Source organism: Monodon monoceros, unplaced genomic scaffold (genome assembly GCF_005190385.1).
Source record: "Monodon monoceros isolate NGI ecotype Baffin Bay Population unplaced genomic scaffold, NGI_Narwhal_1 Super_Scaffold_14, whole genome shotgun sequence".
Classification (NCBI taxonomy): domain Eukaryota; kingdom Metazoa; phylum Chordata; class Mammalia; order Artiodactyla; family Monodontidae; genus Monodon; species Monodon monoceros.
Window position 1 is genome coordinate 67,220,521 of NW_021703770.1, and position 18,397 is coordinate 67,238,917.

The 18,397-nt window shown below is 41.4% G+C and overlaps 1 protein-coding gene across 1 annotated transcript in view; it reads right to left on the minus strand.

Annotated features, from left to right (window-relative positions):
* Positions 1-2,386: 2,386 nt before the first annotated feature.
* NKAIN3 (sodium/potassium transporting ATPase interacting 3) overlaps positions 2,387-18,397 on the minus strand; it is a 267,357-nt gene continuing 251,346 nt past the window's right edge. Inside the window, exon 7 of the mRNA XM_029222646.1 lies at positions 2,387-2,585. Coding sequence (XP_029078479.1) covers positions 2,572-2,585 — 14 coding nt within the window. The 3' untranslated portion in view covers positions 2,387-2,571. The remainder of the gene's footprint in view (positions 2,586-18,397) is intronic.

The following is an 18,397-nucleotide window of genomic DNA, read 5'->3' on the forward strand; positions in this document are numbered from 1 at the left end:
GGTCTTAAGTAAGCAGAACCTCTAAAGACTGGCCAGGAAGAGGAGAGGCAGGGAGGGGCCCAGTGGGAGGGACGGGAGATGGGAGATCTATCTGACTTGTTTCTGATGAGTGGCAAATTTTCTGGAACTTTAGAATTACCATTATGGATTGCTGGGATTGGGGATTGAAACAGTTATAACTTAAATGAAGAAAGATTAAAAACTAAAAACACACGTACCATATTAAGTAGTTGCCTATATTGAATATCCATAGAAAGATCACTAATGTGAGGATTTCCTCCTCAAATCTGCAGTTAGACAAGATCTAGGACTCTGCAGTGCATTGTAGAAGTATGTTCAAATTTATACGAAGGTGAGACAGCAACACTAGTTAGTGTGGTACTGTTTTGTGAAGTTTACTGTGTTTTGTTTTTGCGTGTGTGTGTGTGTGTGTGTGTGTGTAATGAAATGACAGTTTAAAATATTTAAATGTTATTTTTACTCTTCTGTCTTACTGATTTTCTACATTTTTTATATGCTATTAGTTTTCTCCATAATAATATGTATTCGTCTTGGAATTTGAATGTAAAAGTTATTTTTAAATTAAGAAATGCAGTGTTTAGTGTATACTATTTCTAATCTCTTAAATATGGGCAATTTTTTCAAGCTACTTTTTAGAAAACTTGGAAGAGTTTGGGGTTTGCATGGGCTTTGCACAGCACTTGAATGGGGAACAAGAGCTCCGGACAGGATCCAACTTGTTGTTCTGACATGACAGTGGTAACTGCCTCTTTCAATTGTGGCATGCTTCACAGTTTACACAGTAGTTTTTATATTTTCAGCTAATCCTCACCTTACCCTTGGGAGGTAGGGATTGTTGTTCTACTTTACAGATGAGGAAATCTCCAGGACCGAGATGTCTAACACTGCCCAAGTCCACAGTGGTGGGCTGGGGACCCAACCTTCTCCCCCTTTTGCCCTCCGGCTTCTCCTTCCTTCGGTCATAGCCTGTGCCCTCTGTATACAGCAGGGCTTCGGACAAATCACCAAATCCCCTAGGCTCCAGCCCCCAACTGTACAAGTCGGCTTGGACTGGCCCTTCTCCCCAGTCCCTGCTATCTCCTCTTCATTTTGAATTTGGGTTTATTCAGTGGAATGAAAAGTGATGGGATTCAGTGAGTGTCAGCTGACTGACAGGGCACAGCCCAGAGGCTGTGAGTACAGTAGACCTCCGGAAAGCCCACGGTGTCTGTCATGAACTGGAAGGAACCAGGGCCAACTTTATTGCATAAATTCTGATTCTTAAAAGAATCTTATAAAATATATGGGCTTCAAAAGAGAAGAAGGAAAATAAAAACCTCTACACACATACAAAAAATTGGACACAATTTAAGATGGTTTGTAGACCGACTTAGAGATGTATGGGCCAAGTTAACTTCTGGATTAAATACTGCACGTAGACACAATTTCGGGCCCTATAGGAGGCCTCATCTTGGTTGTTACACAAAGTGAGCAAAGCTTATTTTGATACGGGAAATAATAATGGAAAGATATGAAGGAAAAAACTGTGATATGTTTTCAACAGTCCTTTTCCCATGGAATATTGTTTCCCATATTACTTTCTTGGTTCTTGGGATGGGGTAGGAGAAAGAAAAGTTGATTCAGAACAAATATAAACATCTTCTTTAGAAGTATTTTAGAGAATTCCACACTATTTTAATACTTTTTGGAATATCTTAAGAGCAACATTCCTGATCACAGATTTCTGGTTGTGATTTCTGTCCCATAAACCTATAAGCTGTATATTTAGGTCTGACGCCAGTGTCAGAACTGGGAGAAAGGGTAGAAAATCTGAACCTCAGAGATACCAGATTCCCTCCAAACGGGAAAGGTGTTCTGGTCATTTCACTCTTTCATACGCCCGTGATATATATTTTTTCAGAACATAGGAAGAACGAGATATCATGCAAGCATCTGAGCATTTAGATTGCCATAATATGATTCTGGGTTTTGGAAAGTCGAGAACAAAGGAGGACTCTCTATTTTGTCTGTGGTGTTGAAAAAATGATCTGTACTCAGTCTGAAAGCCCCATCCACCATCTGTACCCATTTGTCATCTGTCACCGCATCTAACTTCCTGCCGAGGAACCCCGGGTAACGTCCACTATGAGAACTCCCGTCAGGCCTGAGATCACCGCAGTCAGCAATGGGGACTTGACATCTCAACTGCACAAACCCACATTTCTCTTAGAATTGACTGTGGAAAGCCTTCACAGAATGTTTCTCATTTTGCATGCCTCACATTAAATATTGTTAAAAGATTAAAAACCAATTTTGGGGTACAATTTACAAGTATTCATGTAAGAAGGAAATGACTAAAAAAAACACCCACCCAAGCACCTACAACTCATCTAGCGAACAATGCTAATAACACATAGGCCGTGCCTGGAGAACTCTGTGATTCGTGGGAAAGTGGGGAGGTGCAGTCCATCCTCTGGAAGAAAGTGAGACGTGTCAGTGCAGAGAGGTGCTGTCATTGGTGCTTTGCTTCCTAAGTCAAGTTCAGCAGCCGCATTTCCAGAGTCAGCGTCATTACTTATTTCGACCTGAAACAGAAAGGATGAAGTGCTTTAAAAGACTTCAAAATTGAAAACCAAATTTCCTTTTTATTCATCCAGGCTTTTCAAAAGGCAAAATGTGCCTTCTGCTGTCTGTGCCCGTGGCGGTAGCAATAAGCAAGCAAAACACCTGGGCTCCCTGCTTTTCAGATCAGGGTGGGGCAAGCAGGTGTAAACGTCAGAGGGGAGGACTTGCGGTTTCCTGGGAAAGACGTGTCAGCCACATAGCAAATGGGGAGTGATGTAAAGGTATTGCCTTTGGTGGCCCTGGGGTAAAGATGACAGGGTAGTATTACGTCTGCGAACCGCTAGCTACAGCCCTAGCCTAACCTTCCTATAGCCTTCCGTTGGCTGACTGCTGAAGAACCATCCAGGTCTGGCTTTCATACCACCTATGGCCCTTACATACATCCCACCCTGTGATGGTTAATTTTAAGTGTCAATTTGGCTAGGCCATAGTACCCGGATATTTGGTCAAACACAAGTCTAAAAGTCACTGTGAAGGTATCTTTCCTTTTGTTTTTTTAGAAGAGATTAACATTTAAATCAATAGACTGAGTAAAGTAGACTCCCTCCATAATGTGGGTAGGTCATGTTCAATCAGTTGGAAGGCATTAAGAGAAAAGACTGAGGTCCCCGGAGGAAGAAGGAATTCTGCCTCCAGACTGCCTTTGGACTCCAGATGCAATGTCAACTCTTCCTGGGTCTCTAGTGTGCCTGCCTACCCTGCAGATTTGGACTTGCCTGCCCTGTGATCACATGAGCGGATTTCTTAAAATCTCTCTCTCTCCAGACACACACCCTATTGGTTCTGTTTCTCTGGAATACACACTCTCATCTCCAGTCATTCTTGTCTCCACACATTTGACAAAGACTCTGTGCATCTTCCTGACTCCATACCAGGTGGTAAGCGTTTGGAACGCGAGGGCTTTGGCTCTAGCATCTTCGTACAGTATCAGCCTCAACACAGTGTCTGCTGTATAGTTGGCACCTAATAAATATTTGTTGGATACTTTTGTTTCTCTCTTGTGAAAAGTCTTAGCTGATCCAAACCTATTCATCTCTGAGGTTCAGTTGAAATCTCTTCTCCTCCACGAAGATTCCACTTCTACCTCGGCCGTGTTGTTTTCTCATCCTGCTAATGGCAACTCTTATGCTATCAGCTGGACCCCATGTGTAGCGAAGGGCTTTCAGCTTCACAACTAATTGTGCACTGATTGTTTCACTCAGGTATGTAAGTTTTTTCCTGCCAACTAAATTATAAGCAGGGTGCCAGTGGAGACGGTGTTTCATACTTATTTTATATCCGCATCCAGATATTCTCTTCCATTAACTCAGTTCAGTGACTCTATGGCTCGGAATGGACTTTTTCATCATAATTTGAAATAGCTGAAAAAAATGTTCAACTTCCCAGTTTCACTTTTTGGAAGCCACTCTTCTCCCTGTAAATTCTGTTCCCTCCTCACCCCTCAGGGGCGGGAGCCCTGCAGTTCTCTCCTTATCACTTATCACGCTTTCTCTGCTCTCCTATTTCTCTACATTCTGAAAGATGTAGCCCAAATATCTAGCCCTTTGACCCCACTGAGTTGAACAAGGATTTAAATGGAAAGATAAAGGGATGAGATTATAATGGTGGGATTTTTATAGTTTTATATAACCTTTTACTCTGAAGGAAGATTCAAGTTGTGGAAGTTTATTCATCCATCCAACAGGTGACTCTTCTAGAATGGGATAAGGCAGCAGGGGAAGGCGTTTTCTTTCTTTGTTAGTGATAGTATTGGTGGGCGTCGGGGGAACGTCTAGGTACCCACTACATTTATCTTTCACGTCACCTCTACTTATAGTTACTATTTTCTGCTTTGGGGCTTTAGCAACACGGATTGGAAAAGCTGCGAAGTAGGCTGAGCCTGTCCCTATGATGCCAGGTAGGAATGCTGGAGTGTTACTTCAGGCATTGGGAAATACGTCTGCAAGGAGTTTTTTAATAAGACAATGAAGCAACTGGGAGAGGAGGCATTGAAAGGAAAGCCTATTGACCACTCTGCCTTAGGTTTTATTAACAGATGGATTTTTAAAAGTCAAACATACACACACAGAAGTAAAGAGAATGGTATTATGAATCCCTATGTTCTCAGTATCCAGCTTCAACTAAAATAAAAATTATTTAATTAAGTTTCATGTAGTCACCACAACTTTATTATTTTTTTGGCTAGAGTATTAAAAGCAAATCCTAGACGTCATGTCTTGTGTGTCACTCATTGGCACATCTCAGTGATGATTCCCTAACTCGGTGATTCTTCCTAGCCGGGGACATTTACCAGTTGTTTGCCACAATTTGGCCGTGTGTGTGTGTGTGTGTGTGTGTGTGTGTGTGTGTGTGTGCGCGCGCGCGCGCGCGCGCACCCGCTACTGGTGTCTAGTGGGCAGAGGCCAAGGATGTTGCTAAATATCCCAAAATGCACAGGGCAGCCCCTACTACAAAGAATTATCTGGGTCCAGAGTTAACAGTGCTGAGGTTCAGAAACTCTGCTCAAGTGATAAAAAATTTTTCTTCTTTTGTTAAAACCTATTTATTAGCATATCTATCAAAATAGGCAACAATTCCTTAATATCGTTTCCCGTCCAGTCCATATTTGCATTTCCCCAATTGTCTAAAATCATCTCATTACAGTCGGTTTGTTGAAACCAGAATCCAAACAAGGTAAACACACTGTATTTGACTCGTATGTCTCTTAAATCCCTTTTAAATGGTAAGTCCCCCCTCCCGCTTTTTTTTCATTTGCCCTGTACTATTTCCCACATTCTAGAGTGGCTGATTGCTTCCTTGTGGTGAGATTTAACTTACTGTGTTATTCTTGTATTTTCTACACTTTCAGTCCAAGATCAGTCAGCCCAAGATATTTCATAGATGGTGCTGTGTCTTATTGCATCACCTCTGGAGACATGGAATGTCTAGTTATCACTCTTTTAATGATGGATCAATTAGTCTGGGTAGAAGAGTTTGAGTTTTGGGATCCTTAAGATCATTTTTTTGGGCAGATTTTGTAGATATGTTGGCAGTTACCTGAGGGTACCTACCCTCGAGGCAGAATGAAATCAAATGATAAGATAGTGTTGTTATTTCAAAGTGTGTCTCCTGATAGGCCTGTCATTGTCTCTTTTTCTATTGCTTTTTTAAGTCTCTCTGTCACTTCCTGTGTGTGTGTGTGTGTGTGTGTGTGTATGTGTATGTGTTCTTGACTCTGTGTTTTGTACATTCTTTATTATGTCTTGTTTCTTCCCAGAACCTGTCATAACATGAGGATTATATATATTTTTGATGTAACTATAAAATGAAAAATATATATTAAATATAAAATTTGGTTTATCTTCATTACCTTTAAGTTTAAAATCAGTGTATACTTTCTTTTGGGAACAGGTGTGAATGAAGTTACTCTTGCTTATGCTGATGCGTTTTTTTCGGGGGGAGATGCTCCGTGTCTCCACACCACTACAGAAATCTACTTTCTTCTCATTGACATCAATGACAAGTACTGAGAAGAATCCTGAGATTCTGGGAGAGACAGGAAGTGACAGCTTCCCTGGGGGGGGCACCGTTCAGATACGAGCTTTCTCATTTTGGAAAAGGCTTTATGTGCTTCACAAGGCAGCACGAGGACCGGGCTCCTCGAGGCTCTGGGGGCAGTGCGTGAGGCCGTGTGTCAAACGAGAGGGTCTTTGTGTCCCCAGTGAGGATGACTGACCATCAGTTGTGGAGGCCCTCTCGCGTGTGGCTGGCTGCGCGGTTGGTGGCCTCGTTCCATCCTAGCAAGGACAATGGTGCATGAACTGGCCAGTGTAGGGATGAGTCAGAACTGCGGGAACCATATAAACACAGCCATCTCACTGCTACTTGGTCAAATAGCTACACATTAGGTGTGTTCTTACATTGTCCCTAAAATAATATAATCATTTCCTAGGATGGATCAAAAAGTCATGAATGCCAGTGACAAAGGGAAGGCTCCCCAAAGCCAGGGAGAGCGGTGAGCCCTAAGTGCTGTAAGTGCCCATCTTTCCAGGGACTGATGGTTGCCCTCAGGCAACAGAACTGCACCCTCAGTAATGGGAAAAGTGAGCCGCCATCCTATGAGCAGGTCACAGACACCTGGCTCTGCGTGCCACAGGGACAGACACATAGATAGAGGGATAGGAAGGTGTGAAAGCCAATCAAGGACAAATGAAAACAGGCTATAGCCAGAGAGCTATCATTTTATTAGTCTTCAGGCGGCTGGTCAAGACATGGAGGAGGGATGGTTCCCCATCGGTGTTTATTGGTTGTTAAATCAGGGTTTGAAAGCACATCATTCTCACCTCCGCATCTCCCACACACACCCACACACATCCCTTTGATTTGTCCTCCTGGCTGGTTTTTAATGTAGATTTTGTACATGCAGAATGGCCTGGCACCGACTTGTAAGGATACTGATACAAAACACCCGTTCTCAGGAAAGAGCGGAGATGGATGTGACCATGTCTGGTTCCGTCCAGCAGCCCGATCGTCAGAGGCGGATGCCCTCTGAGTCTGGGCTGTGAGGGGTGGAGGTCCAGTGGAGCTGACGGTAGTGCCAGCCTGAAATGGGGGGCAGCTGCGTCTGTGTTCCGGTACTTGGTTGCAATAGCAGACACTCTGTCAGCGGTGACCACAGAGCATGTAACAATTTTTGTGAAGAAAAATTAGCCTCCTGCAAAGGCAATCAGACAAGTCAAGATACCAGAGAAAAGTCAAGTTCTCATTTGGAAACCTTAGAAAAAGATTGGCTAAAAGTAACAGGAGAAGCTTTTTTCATCACGTCTTTCTTAACTGCAGTCACAGGGTGTCTTCCTCATGGAAATTTCTCCTCATGGAAATTTCTAGCATCATCAGATCTCTCTACTTCTCTTGTGAAACTCAGTCCTGAGATTCCACTGCTGTCTTTCTTTGATAAGCTGCCTGGGTCTAATTATTTTTATGTGAAGAGTTACTGCTACATGCAGCTTAATTGTCCCACCACCCGGTTGCTAACCATTATGATGATTTTGACAAAACTTAAAGTAATTCAGTTGCTCGCTCTGACATCACTCCCTGAATATCTGTATCTCTTTCAGAGCTGCGTGGATTTATGCCAAGCTATGCTTCTTCCTGCTTCTGTTAGCCCCTCCCTCTGGGGTAGCTGCTGCTTCCACCGTGAGCTGCCGCGGAGGTGTCCTCTTCAAAGCCGCTGATGACCAGGTGAGCAGCCCTTGTCCTGACCGTTTCCCCATTGTGAAAGGTGGTGTAGGAGCAGCAATGGAGGAGACGCTGGCAGAGAAGCAGGATGTACTTATGTTGAGAGTTACAGCTCCCTCATTTGCCGCCATGGCAAGACAGTGGTCCCCAGAACAGGCTCCCCTTGACCCGTGTGTCACGTATCCCCAGGCCAGACCCAGACAACAATCAATCACTGGAAGCGTCTCCATGGCCTTAGGCATAAAGGATGCCATTGTTTAGATGGTGCAGCAATGGCTGCTGAGGACCTCAGAGCATCCCCACCAGGAGCCAAGGTTCCCTCGCGGCTTAAACATCTGCTTCCTCGTAGGCTGCTGACTTTATGTGAGAATGGGGGGGACGGCCAGACTAGATATGCGCAGCTTTCCACTTTCCCCGCTGCAGCGTGGCCTCCATGCGGGGGACGTTCGTTTTCTTCTTCTGCTTTTGATAAACTCTTCATCGTCTTTCCAACATCAGCTCGGGCATCATCTCCCAGTGGTGCCTTCTCTCCCCAAGTGAGAAGTAAACGTTCCCTCTTCTGCAAAAAATTGCCTTGGGGACGTTGTTTTGTATCTACTTATTTCTATGTAGGTCTCCTCTACTAGATCATTCACGGCTGGAGGTCAAGCCCAAGTATTACTCATCTTTGTATCTCCAGCCCAGGGCCTGGTACACATGTTCTGAGTGACCAAGAAACAGTTGTAAATGGAAGTAAACCAATTTATGTAACCAGTGGGTCTTGATAGCTTGGTGCCATTACTTTTTTTTTTTTAAATTTAAATACAGTTGATTTACAATGTTGTGTTAGTTTTCGGCATATAGCGAAGTGATTCAGATATACACACACGCGTGCACACACATATGTATATACCCCTTTTCAGATTCTTTTCCATTATACGTTATTACAAGATATTGAATATGGTTCCCTGTGTTATACAGTAGGTCCTTATTGCTTATCTGTTTTATATATCGTAGTGTGTATCTGTTAATCCCAAACTCCAAATTTACCCCTCCCCCCCTTTCCCCTTTGGTAACCATAAGTTTGTTTTCTGTGTCTGAGTCTGTTTCTGTTTTGTAAATAAGTTCATTTGTTGATGCTGGTACTTTAAAGAGAGACAAAGCATGAAAGACCAAATCCACGTGTGAACTGCCTCACATCACATCACCCCAGTGCACATATTCACACCCAGTTGGACTGTGGGCCCTGGAAAAGTGCACTTTATGATTGCGAGCAGTGACACAATCAAACACAAGAATGAGGGCTCCCTGTACAAGTCTGCAGTGAATGTAACCACCCATCTGGAGTTGAAAGTTACCCATCTATATCCATGTTCCCAGGAATATGATAAAGATTCTCCCGATCTCCTGCATAAAGTGGCTTCTTCATAAACCTGGCTTTGTACTCTATGGAACTTAGAGCCTTAACGAAGGTTAAAAGCCAGGGTTCATGCCCCCTCTAATGATTTAGTTCAGAAGATTGGCTTTTCCTCCAGTCTTGCTGGTACAATGGATGTGGCATCCCTGAGCTGGTTACAATGGAATCCAATACAAAGGCTTTTATTAAAAGAAATCAAGCAGGCTGGTTGATGCCAACTGGATAAACTCTGCCATATTTGCATACCTGAGGGGGGCACCCATTGACCTCTTAAATTGTTTCATGCACAATGATTTTAATTTGGGTTTAGTTTGATCTTGCCGATTCCTGCTCCCTCCATGGTTGAAAGGCATTCCATATTCATCTGACATAATGATATGCATCATCTATCCAAGTAGAAACTTGTTCTCTTGCTTTCTGCAGCCTGTAGTGGAAGCCACATTCAGCTGAAAAGGTGTGGGAGGTCAGCAGTGAACAGGGGAGTTGAGAAAGCCCTTTGGTGCAACTAGAGATTATCATACTAAGTGAAGTAAGTCAGAAAGAGAAAGATAAATACCATCTGATATCACTTATATGTGGAATCTAAAATATAACACAAATGAACCTATCTACGAAACAGAAACAGACTCATAGACATAGAGAACAGACTTGTGGTTGCCAAGGGGGAGGGGGGTGGGGGAGGGAGGGACTGGGAGTTGGGGGTTGGTAGATGCAAACTATTACATTTAGAATGGATAAACAACAAGGTCCTACTGTAGAGCACAGGGAACTATATCCAATCTCCTGTGATAAACCATAATGGAAAAGAATATTAAAAAAGAATGCATATACGGGTATAACTGAGTCACTTTGCTGTACAGCAGAGATTGATACAACATTGTAAATTAACTATACTTCAAAAAAAAAAAAAAAAGGAGAAAGCCCTTTGAGGAGGGAGTGGAGTTGATCAAAGCCTTTTAGGTAAACTTACCGGGACGTTTCATGTGTTCTGGATTCACAGAGATTGAAGGGACTTTAGGAAACAGAGACAGAAGTCACTTGCCTCTGGGCCATGCCACAGGGACACCCTTTTCAGGCACATGGATACACGAGTGTCATTTAAGAAAGGAGATTCCATTACCATCAGTAATCAATTGGCATTTTTAAATAACCTCCCCTAATAGTAAGATCTTTCTGACATCTGACCGACATCTTTCGTACTGCAATTTCTCTGCTGAGTTATATTTTTCACAGTGGAGATGAAAGACATCATCCATCATCCTCTTTTCACATAACAAATATATAGAAGACTCTCTAAGTCACCGCTAGGCCTTGTTTCAGTTCTTTTCTCACTTCCAGTTGCTCTGATCATCTTTGTTATTGTCACAATCCCTGCCAAGTTCCCCACATCCACAGATACCCACTTCTGGAGTGGATCATTTATGAGCACTCAGTAGCATGAGTAATGAGGTGACGGCTGCTTGGTCCTGGAACGTTATATGGGGTGAATGTTTTTCCAGATTAGGTTGGCTTTAAGAAACCAACATATATTTAAACATCTCTCATGTGACAGGCACAGTGCTGATTTGTGTAGCCTGTGAACTATGTTTCCTTCAGCTCATTCTGCTGGAATCGAGTTAATTCCACATGGGGAGGTGGAGTAACCAGTGCAGGTTTCTCAGGGCTCCCGCCCCAAAGAAGCTGGGGAAGGGGGTACAGATTTGGGCAGGAACCACTGTGGCAAAGAGGCAGCTGACGAAGACTTTCATGCGTGTTTCTTACACCGGTGACTGCTCTCCAAATTTCCTCTGTCTCCATGAAATTACAGAGCACTGAGCCAAAAGAATCGGAAGGTCGTCCGAGCAGGTCCACAGTGTCATGTTGAGGGAAAGACCCCAGCTCCATCACTGGCTACTTGATAGATTTTGGGAAGGTTGTCTATCATCTATGAACGTCATAGATGTAGTAGTCTATTTATAGAATGGACTACTAATTAGTACATTACAGTAGTTTCATGAGGATGAAGTGAGATAATAGACGCAAAGTGCACATGATATCTATTATTTTATACAGTGGTCTATTTGCTACTTAGAGTTTTCTAGGAATGGAGTCATGGTATCTATTTTCTTGTCTTCTAGTATTTTATCAATCAAGTGACCATGATTCCTTCCTTATACTCAACTGAAATCTGTCCAGTTTGAGGTGTTTTTGTTGTAGTTGTTGACTTCCTTCCGGTTAGTCAAATATTTGAGTACTAGGCACAGTCATGGGCAACTTTACAGATGCTCTACATACCTTATCCCATTGAATCCATCCTCCCTCCTCCACCTATGAAACTAGAGTCCAGGTGACAGAACCAAGTCTCAGAGACTTCAAGGGAGGCCCCTGGGACCACACAGGTAGAGCATGGATCCCAACCTAGTCTTTCTTCCCTTTTCCCTTGCCCCCAAGACACATATTAAGTTTCTCTTTTGTAGACTAAATCATCCTTTTTTCCCTTCAATTTGGCAATCAACTACTGATAAAAAAAATAAAATAAAACTATCACTTTAGAAACATAAACCATGGTACCGACTTCAAATCCCTTTTGGAATGAAAAATAATAATGATAATGTTGGGTTACATGTGAAAGGTGTGTTTCAAATATGAGTGGAAAATTAAACCAATGATTAGTAGTGGTAGGTCCAAATTATTTCAGGTTTGGTTAGTTTTGGCCAGGTTAGAAGGATTAATATTTTCCATCTCATCACACCTTTACTTACAGATGAACAGGCTTTAACTCAACATGATCCTGGTAGTAGGAGTGTGCATCAAGTCCACCTATGAAATCAACTGAAAATACAACATAGCCCAATATGAATAAATGTGCAAACTCATATAATACTAGGCGATTTAAAAAGAACACATAAAAATAATATTAACAAAAATATCTGCCTATCACAAAAATGGAAGAATGTGTATTTAAGATAAAGACTGTTCAAAATATTATCAGTGGTCAAAAAATGGGGAAATTTTAAGAAACACACATAGAACTTGGGATCTTAGCGGCTGAAAAATCACAGTTGTTACTGGCTTTAGTGAAAAATGAAGTAACATTAAATAACATTAGATTTTAAATAATGTGTTTGTCCTTAGGCATACAGATATGCCCTTTCCCCCTATATATCAAAAGATATACCTTTTCTTCTTGTTGCCAGAATCCATTTTTTTCCTTAAGAATATTTATTGCATCATTAGAAAGACCTTTGAGAAGTCACAAAATCTATGTCCTTGCCTTCTGTCCTCAAGCCGTTCCTGACAAATAAGCACCTGCATTTTGTTGGGTCCCCTAATTTTCTTTCCTTTTTTGGCCATGCCATGCGGGCTCTTAGTTTTCCGACCAGGGATCGAACCCATGCCACCAGCATTAGGAGCGCAGAGTCAATCACTGGGCCGCCAGGGAAGTCCCTAAGCACCTGCATTTTGCAGAGGAGGTTTCGACTTCTCTCTGGTGGTGTGGTACTTGCCTCTCAGTCTGTATAGACTCACTATTTTGGGTAATATTCTTTCTAATTTCTTTCTGTTTTGATCAAAGCCTCAATCTTTCTTTTCCAAACCTAATGTCTACAGCTAATCTTAGTTCATTTCTCCTGATTTTTTTTTGTCATAGTCCATTAAAAATATTAATTAGGTCATACCAAGCTCTGGTTATACTACAGCACTCTAACATTAACAGATATGTGGGCATATAGGAACACTGAACTCTGTGTCTGTGTGTTTAGGTACACAGCTGTGAATATTATATTATATCCTCCACTCAAGACAGGCATACTAGTGAACTGTGATTTAGAGAGAGATGAATTAGCCTAGAAGTTCTAGTGAAGTCTTGACCTACTCTGACTAGCTCTATCCTTCCATCTCCACTGAAGGAGGTGAGGTGAAGCTTCACCAGATCACTGTGTAGACATGAGCTTTGGAGTCCTCTGGGGCTCACAACAACCGGGTGACAAGGGACCATCTCCAGGTAATACCCCTGGAGACCAGAGGAGGCTGAGGCCCATCCTTTCCCTACCAAGTCACATAGGTTACCTGGATACAACCTCAAGGAGAGAAGCAGTGAGAGGGGAGTCAATGTGTAACACTAAAAAGATTTTCCCAGAGAGAATGAGCAGTGCCTAAAGGGGCCATTTAGTCAGACTGGATTAAGTTTTTATTAGATTAGATATTTAATCAAATATCAACTCCCTTACCTTGTTGACCAATGGGTGGGAATTTAGAAGAAAGATCACTTGATCAATTAAGATCATTGACTAAAAGTTGAATGATCCTATAATTTATAGGGCACTTTTGGAAGTTAAAGGGGGTGTTAAACAAAAGTATAAATATATACATTTGTGAATAAAATTATTCAATTGAAAAATTATATTCAAAATAAAATTATTTATAAAAATAAAGATTAAAAATGAATACCTGTATTCATTAAAGCAAAATAAAAAGAAAACTTCTTTACATTTCTCATTTGAACGTTAAAATGGAACATTAACAGAATGATTATTTTTGGTATATATTCATGTACTGCCATGAATCTGCTCCTTAGCCCATCTCTTGTCTCTAATATACCAAACCACTGATATTTTGGGGAAAAATATATACATAATATATAGTTTTTTCAATATGGTTTTATTATTTTCATAAATTTATTTACAATCTTATTCAAAATTTCTTTTTATGATTAGTAAATTTGAAATTGTCGATACCTTAATTGACTGTAAATCACAGTATTTTTTTTTTACTCTATTTGCTTTATTGTTTGCTGTTTCTCTTCCATATACATCTAGATTGACATGTATTCACACATACACACACAAATAATATATATACATAGCATTTTTCTGAATGATTCAAGAGTAAGTTACTTGCATAAAGCCCTTCACCCCCAAATATTTCAGTGAGCATTTCCTCTAAATAATAATATTCTCTTACATTTACACAGTAGAGTTTTCAACTTCAGGAAATTTAATACTGATACAATATTTTTATCTAAGCAAACAGCCATATGCCAGCTTTTTAGTTGACCTAATAATTTCCTATGTAGCAGTAGCTATTTTCACTGTGGAAATATCTTCCGTATAGGTGCTGCTAAATGCCAAGCAAGTTTGCTAAAGAGAGGACAGGTGCAATATAGTTTAGCCCAAATACCTCCCCAGCACTGTTAGTTGACATCCACTCAGTACATCTTTCCTTGCCAAAAATGTTACAGGACACAAAACTTAAACTGTATCTATTTATGATTCTTTGTAGAGCTTCTCACAAATCAACTTCTTTTCATTTTGGTGCGGAATATAAATTTGTTGAATAAAACACAGGAGCTCTGCCAAAAGAGTCTTTTCTCAGGTTAAGAAATTTCAGAAGGAAATTATAAAATTGAAAACTAAATTCTGTATAACATTTAAATGCTAATTTGTCCAGTTTGCTTGCTTTTGTGAGCATAAATTTCAGTGTTTTCCTTTTTTATAAGCTTTCATTTATTGCCATTTACTAAAAGCTTCAAAAGATGATTTGGGGGTGCTTCGTTTGATTTAATAAATTGATTTAATAATTTTATTTAAATTCTTTAACTGATCTTGAATGCAGGGCAGCTAAAATGTAGAAGACTCATTTGTGAAGTGGTCACAGTCGTTGTAGGGAACTTAGATTAACTTATAAAGCAGTTCTTTAAAGGCTGAAATAACCCTACCTCTGACGGATGAAGAGAAGCAAAGAGAGAAAATGTATTCTGTCATCCTGAAGTGGTTTTTGTTTGTTTGTTCGTTTTCAACATCAACCTCATTACAAAAATATTCTCAGGGAAATGCAAACCAAAACCACAGTGAGGTACTACTTTATACCCACTAAAATAGCTATAATAAAAAAAAAATCAGATAGTAACAAATGTTGGTAAGGATGTGGAGAAACTGGACACCATGCACTGCTGGTGGAAAGGTAAAATGGTGCAACCACTTTGGAAGACAGTTAGGCAGTTCTTAAAAGGGTAAATCTAGTTACCATATGCCCAGTAGTTCCACTCCTAGCTGTATACCCGAGAGAAATGGAAACATACGTCCACACAAAAATTTGTACACAAATGTTTATAACAGCATTATTCATAATATCCAAAAGGTGGAAAAAGTATTGTAGTTTATTTACCCTAATGTGTGTGTGTGTGTGTGTGTGTATATATATATATATATATATATATATATATATATTTTGGGAACTAGACAAGACTACCAAAAGAGTGACTATTAAGGAGGAATCATTGAAAAGTAGGTAATTAAGAAAGTGAAAACATCGAGAATCCTTTATGGATGGAACACAGCAATGTGGCCTCTTGACAAGAGAGGCCTGATGTTTCCATATTAGAAAAATAGTTTTTTATGCACACACCAGAGTAGGAAGGTAGTTGAAGTAAAGAGGTAAATTGAAATGCAAATGGAGGGCAAGTTTATAGACTCTGAAAGTGTTTTTAAAATGATGCTTTAAAAAATGAAGGTTTTTTTTTTTTTTTTAAGATGACTTAACAAAATACTTGAAAACAATTCAGTAGGAAAGACCTTCAGCTTTTACGTTTGCAGAAAGGTAGTTATATCACATTAAGAAAGTGAAGCAACTGTGCGTTCTGAAAGTCACTGTAATGAGAAAGATGGGAGAAGAAGATGCTGAATTTAAGGAGTCTCTCCAGTAGAGATAAGGAGATGAATTTCAGTGAAACCTGGGAAGTAGCAGAAGAGGCACGGATGGGTTTTCAGAAGTATTAGAAAAGGAGGCTTAGAAAGGAAGCACCCACGGGATCTGCAGTCGTTACACTGAGAACACCGCATAAGGGTCTCTGCCAGAAGAGTGCCTTGGAAGAGGCGGGGAAGACAGAAGGAGGAGGCGGGCACAGCTTGGTGGGTGACCTGCAGGATAATTGAGTTGAATTCAATCTACTCTGGTTATTAAAGTCTTAAAATGTAGAACAAAAAACTTAGCACAATTAACACCTGGCATCAACTGATGCAGAAAAGCCAGTTATGCAGAGCGTTGCCCCCTTCACCTGTTCTCGGAAACTGAGGTGTTACTATAAAAGATCCCTCAGGGAGAGACTGCAGCCAGGAAACCGCATTGTTTGTCGTCCTTTCAAACGTATTTCCTGTGCCAACTTCCACTTGGAAGAAGTGATGTTACTTGGAATGGAATATCTTTGTGGAAGTGACCACCATGAGAAGAAATGCTAAATATCATTTTGGGAAAATAAGGGAAGGTACATTTTTGCTTCTTAAAGATCATACCCACAACATTTGCCAAATCATATTCTGTTACATTTTATTGAACCAGACTTTAATCATGGCAGATTATTAATTAGAATTTCATCGTATACCCACACAGAACAGCTATTAAAGGTCAACAGTTTTTTTTTGCGGGGGGGGCATTGTTTTCACAGTTGTGTAGTATTTGAATTACATCCTAAAATTCTGTTATTCTCATGATAATCTTCACATATTGAGTACTTGCTGACAAGACATTTGACTTGGAACAAGATAGCGGGATGTGTTACATACGCCTCTCCACATCCAATTAAATTTTACTGGGCTAGCCCGTTATTTTTCTTACATCGTGCAAGTAATTTATATTCTTAATCAATATTTAAACATGAATGCTTTAGTTTTAATCTAGTGAGTGCCCAATGTATCTTTCTTTACCTATTTATGAAGAATTTCATTGTTATCCTTGTTGGCACAGCTGGGTGTTTGAAAGCATACGGATTTTGGTCCCTGAAATATCTGGATCAAATATTAGTTCCACTTCTTGCAGGCTGCGAGCTGGGAAAACTCAACTCTCAGTGTACTCGTCTGTACAGCGCCTGCCAGGCTGTGGACGCCCTAGGTGAGATAAAAGCCGTGGACTGCGTGCAGCAGACCGCAGGCTGCTATTGATTTATCCACGCATTTATCTTATTCCGATGACACATTCCCATCAACTACTGAATTCCAAAATTTCAAAACCTTTGTTTAGCTTAGGATAACAATGGTTTGTGAGAATTGCAGCATTCTATTCCCCCTTCCCCAGAAGAGCATCTGTCCTTGGGGAACTTGTATTGAGCTTGCGTCTAGTCTGATTTTCTCATATTTGGAAAGAGTAGCTAGTCTGGAGGAGGGAGGATTGATTAGTCCATCACGTTTTGAAGGCTGAGGTTTCACCATCTCTGAGTGTTTCTTATTGTGGAAAATTAAGCTTCCCCGTATAAGGACATGGCAAGGAAGAAAGTAAAGCTCAAGGGAGGCAGAATTTTCAGAGTTCAGTGTCCCGTGGGTTTGTGGCTCTCCCTCTGTCCAGGGCTGGTGCTGGGCACTCCCTGAGCACGTGTCCAGCCCATGTGACCCGCCCAGTGCACCCGTGATCCGCCTGAGTGCACACCTTTTGTTTTTTTTTTGGCTGCGTTGGGTCTTTGTTGCCGCGCGCGGGCTTTCTCTAGTTACGGCGAGCGGGGGCTACTCTTCCTTGCAGTGCGCGGGCTTCTCATTGTGGTGGCTTCTCTTGTTGCGGAGCACGGGCTCTAGAGCACAGGCTCAGTAGTTGTGGCGCACGGGCTTGGTTACTCCGCGGCATGTCAGATCTTCCCGGACGAGGGCTTGAACCCGTGTCCCCTGCACTGGCAGGTGGATTCTTAACCACTACACCACCAGGGAAGTCTGCGCACGTGACACACTTGATCACCATTTTTTTAAGCTTTTAACTGGCATTGTTTTTATTCTCTAGTCCTTTCCCCCCACAGTAGCACAAATACTGAGGGAAGATCTCTCTCTTTTTTTCTTGGTATTTCAAGTCACTCCGTGGGATTCTTTGTAGGTAATATATCCCTTTTATGCAAAGTGCACAGAGTGACTTTTTTTTTTTTTTTTTTTTTTGCGGTATGCGGGCCTCTCGCTGTTGTGGCCTCTCCTGTTGCGGAGCACAGGCTCCGGACGCGCAGGCTCAGCGGCCATGGCTCACGGGCCCAGCCGCTCCTGTGGCATGTGGGATCCTCCCGGACCGGGGCACGAACCCGTGTCCCCTGCATCGGCAGGCGGACTCTCACCCACTGTGCCACCAGGGAAGCCCCAGAGTGACTTTTTCCGAATGCTTTCAGTGTTTAGATGCAGGGATGCACTTATTCTAGTTATTCTGTAAGGATCCCATGGA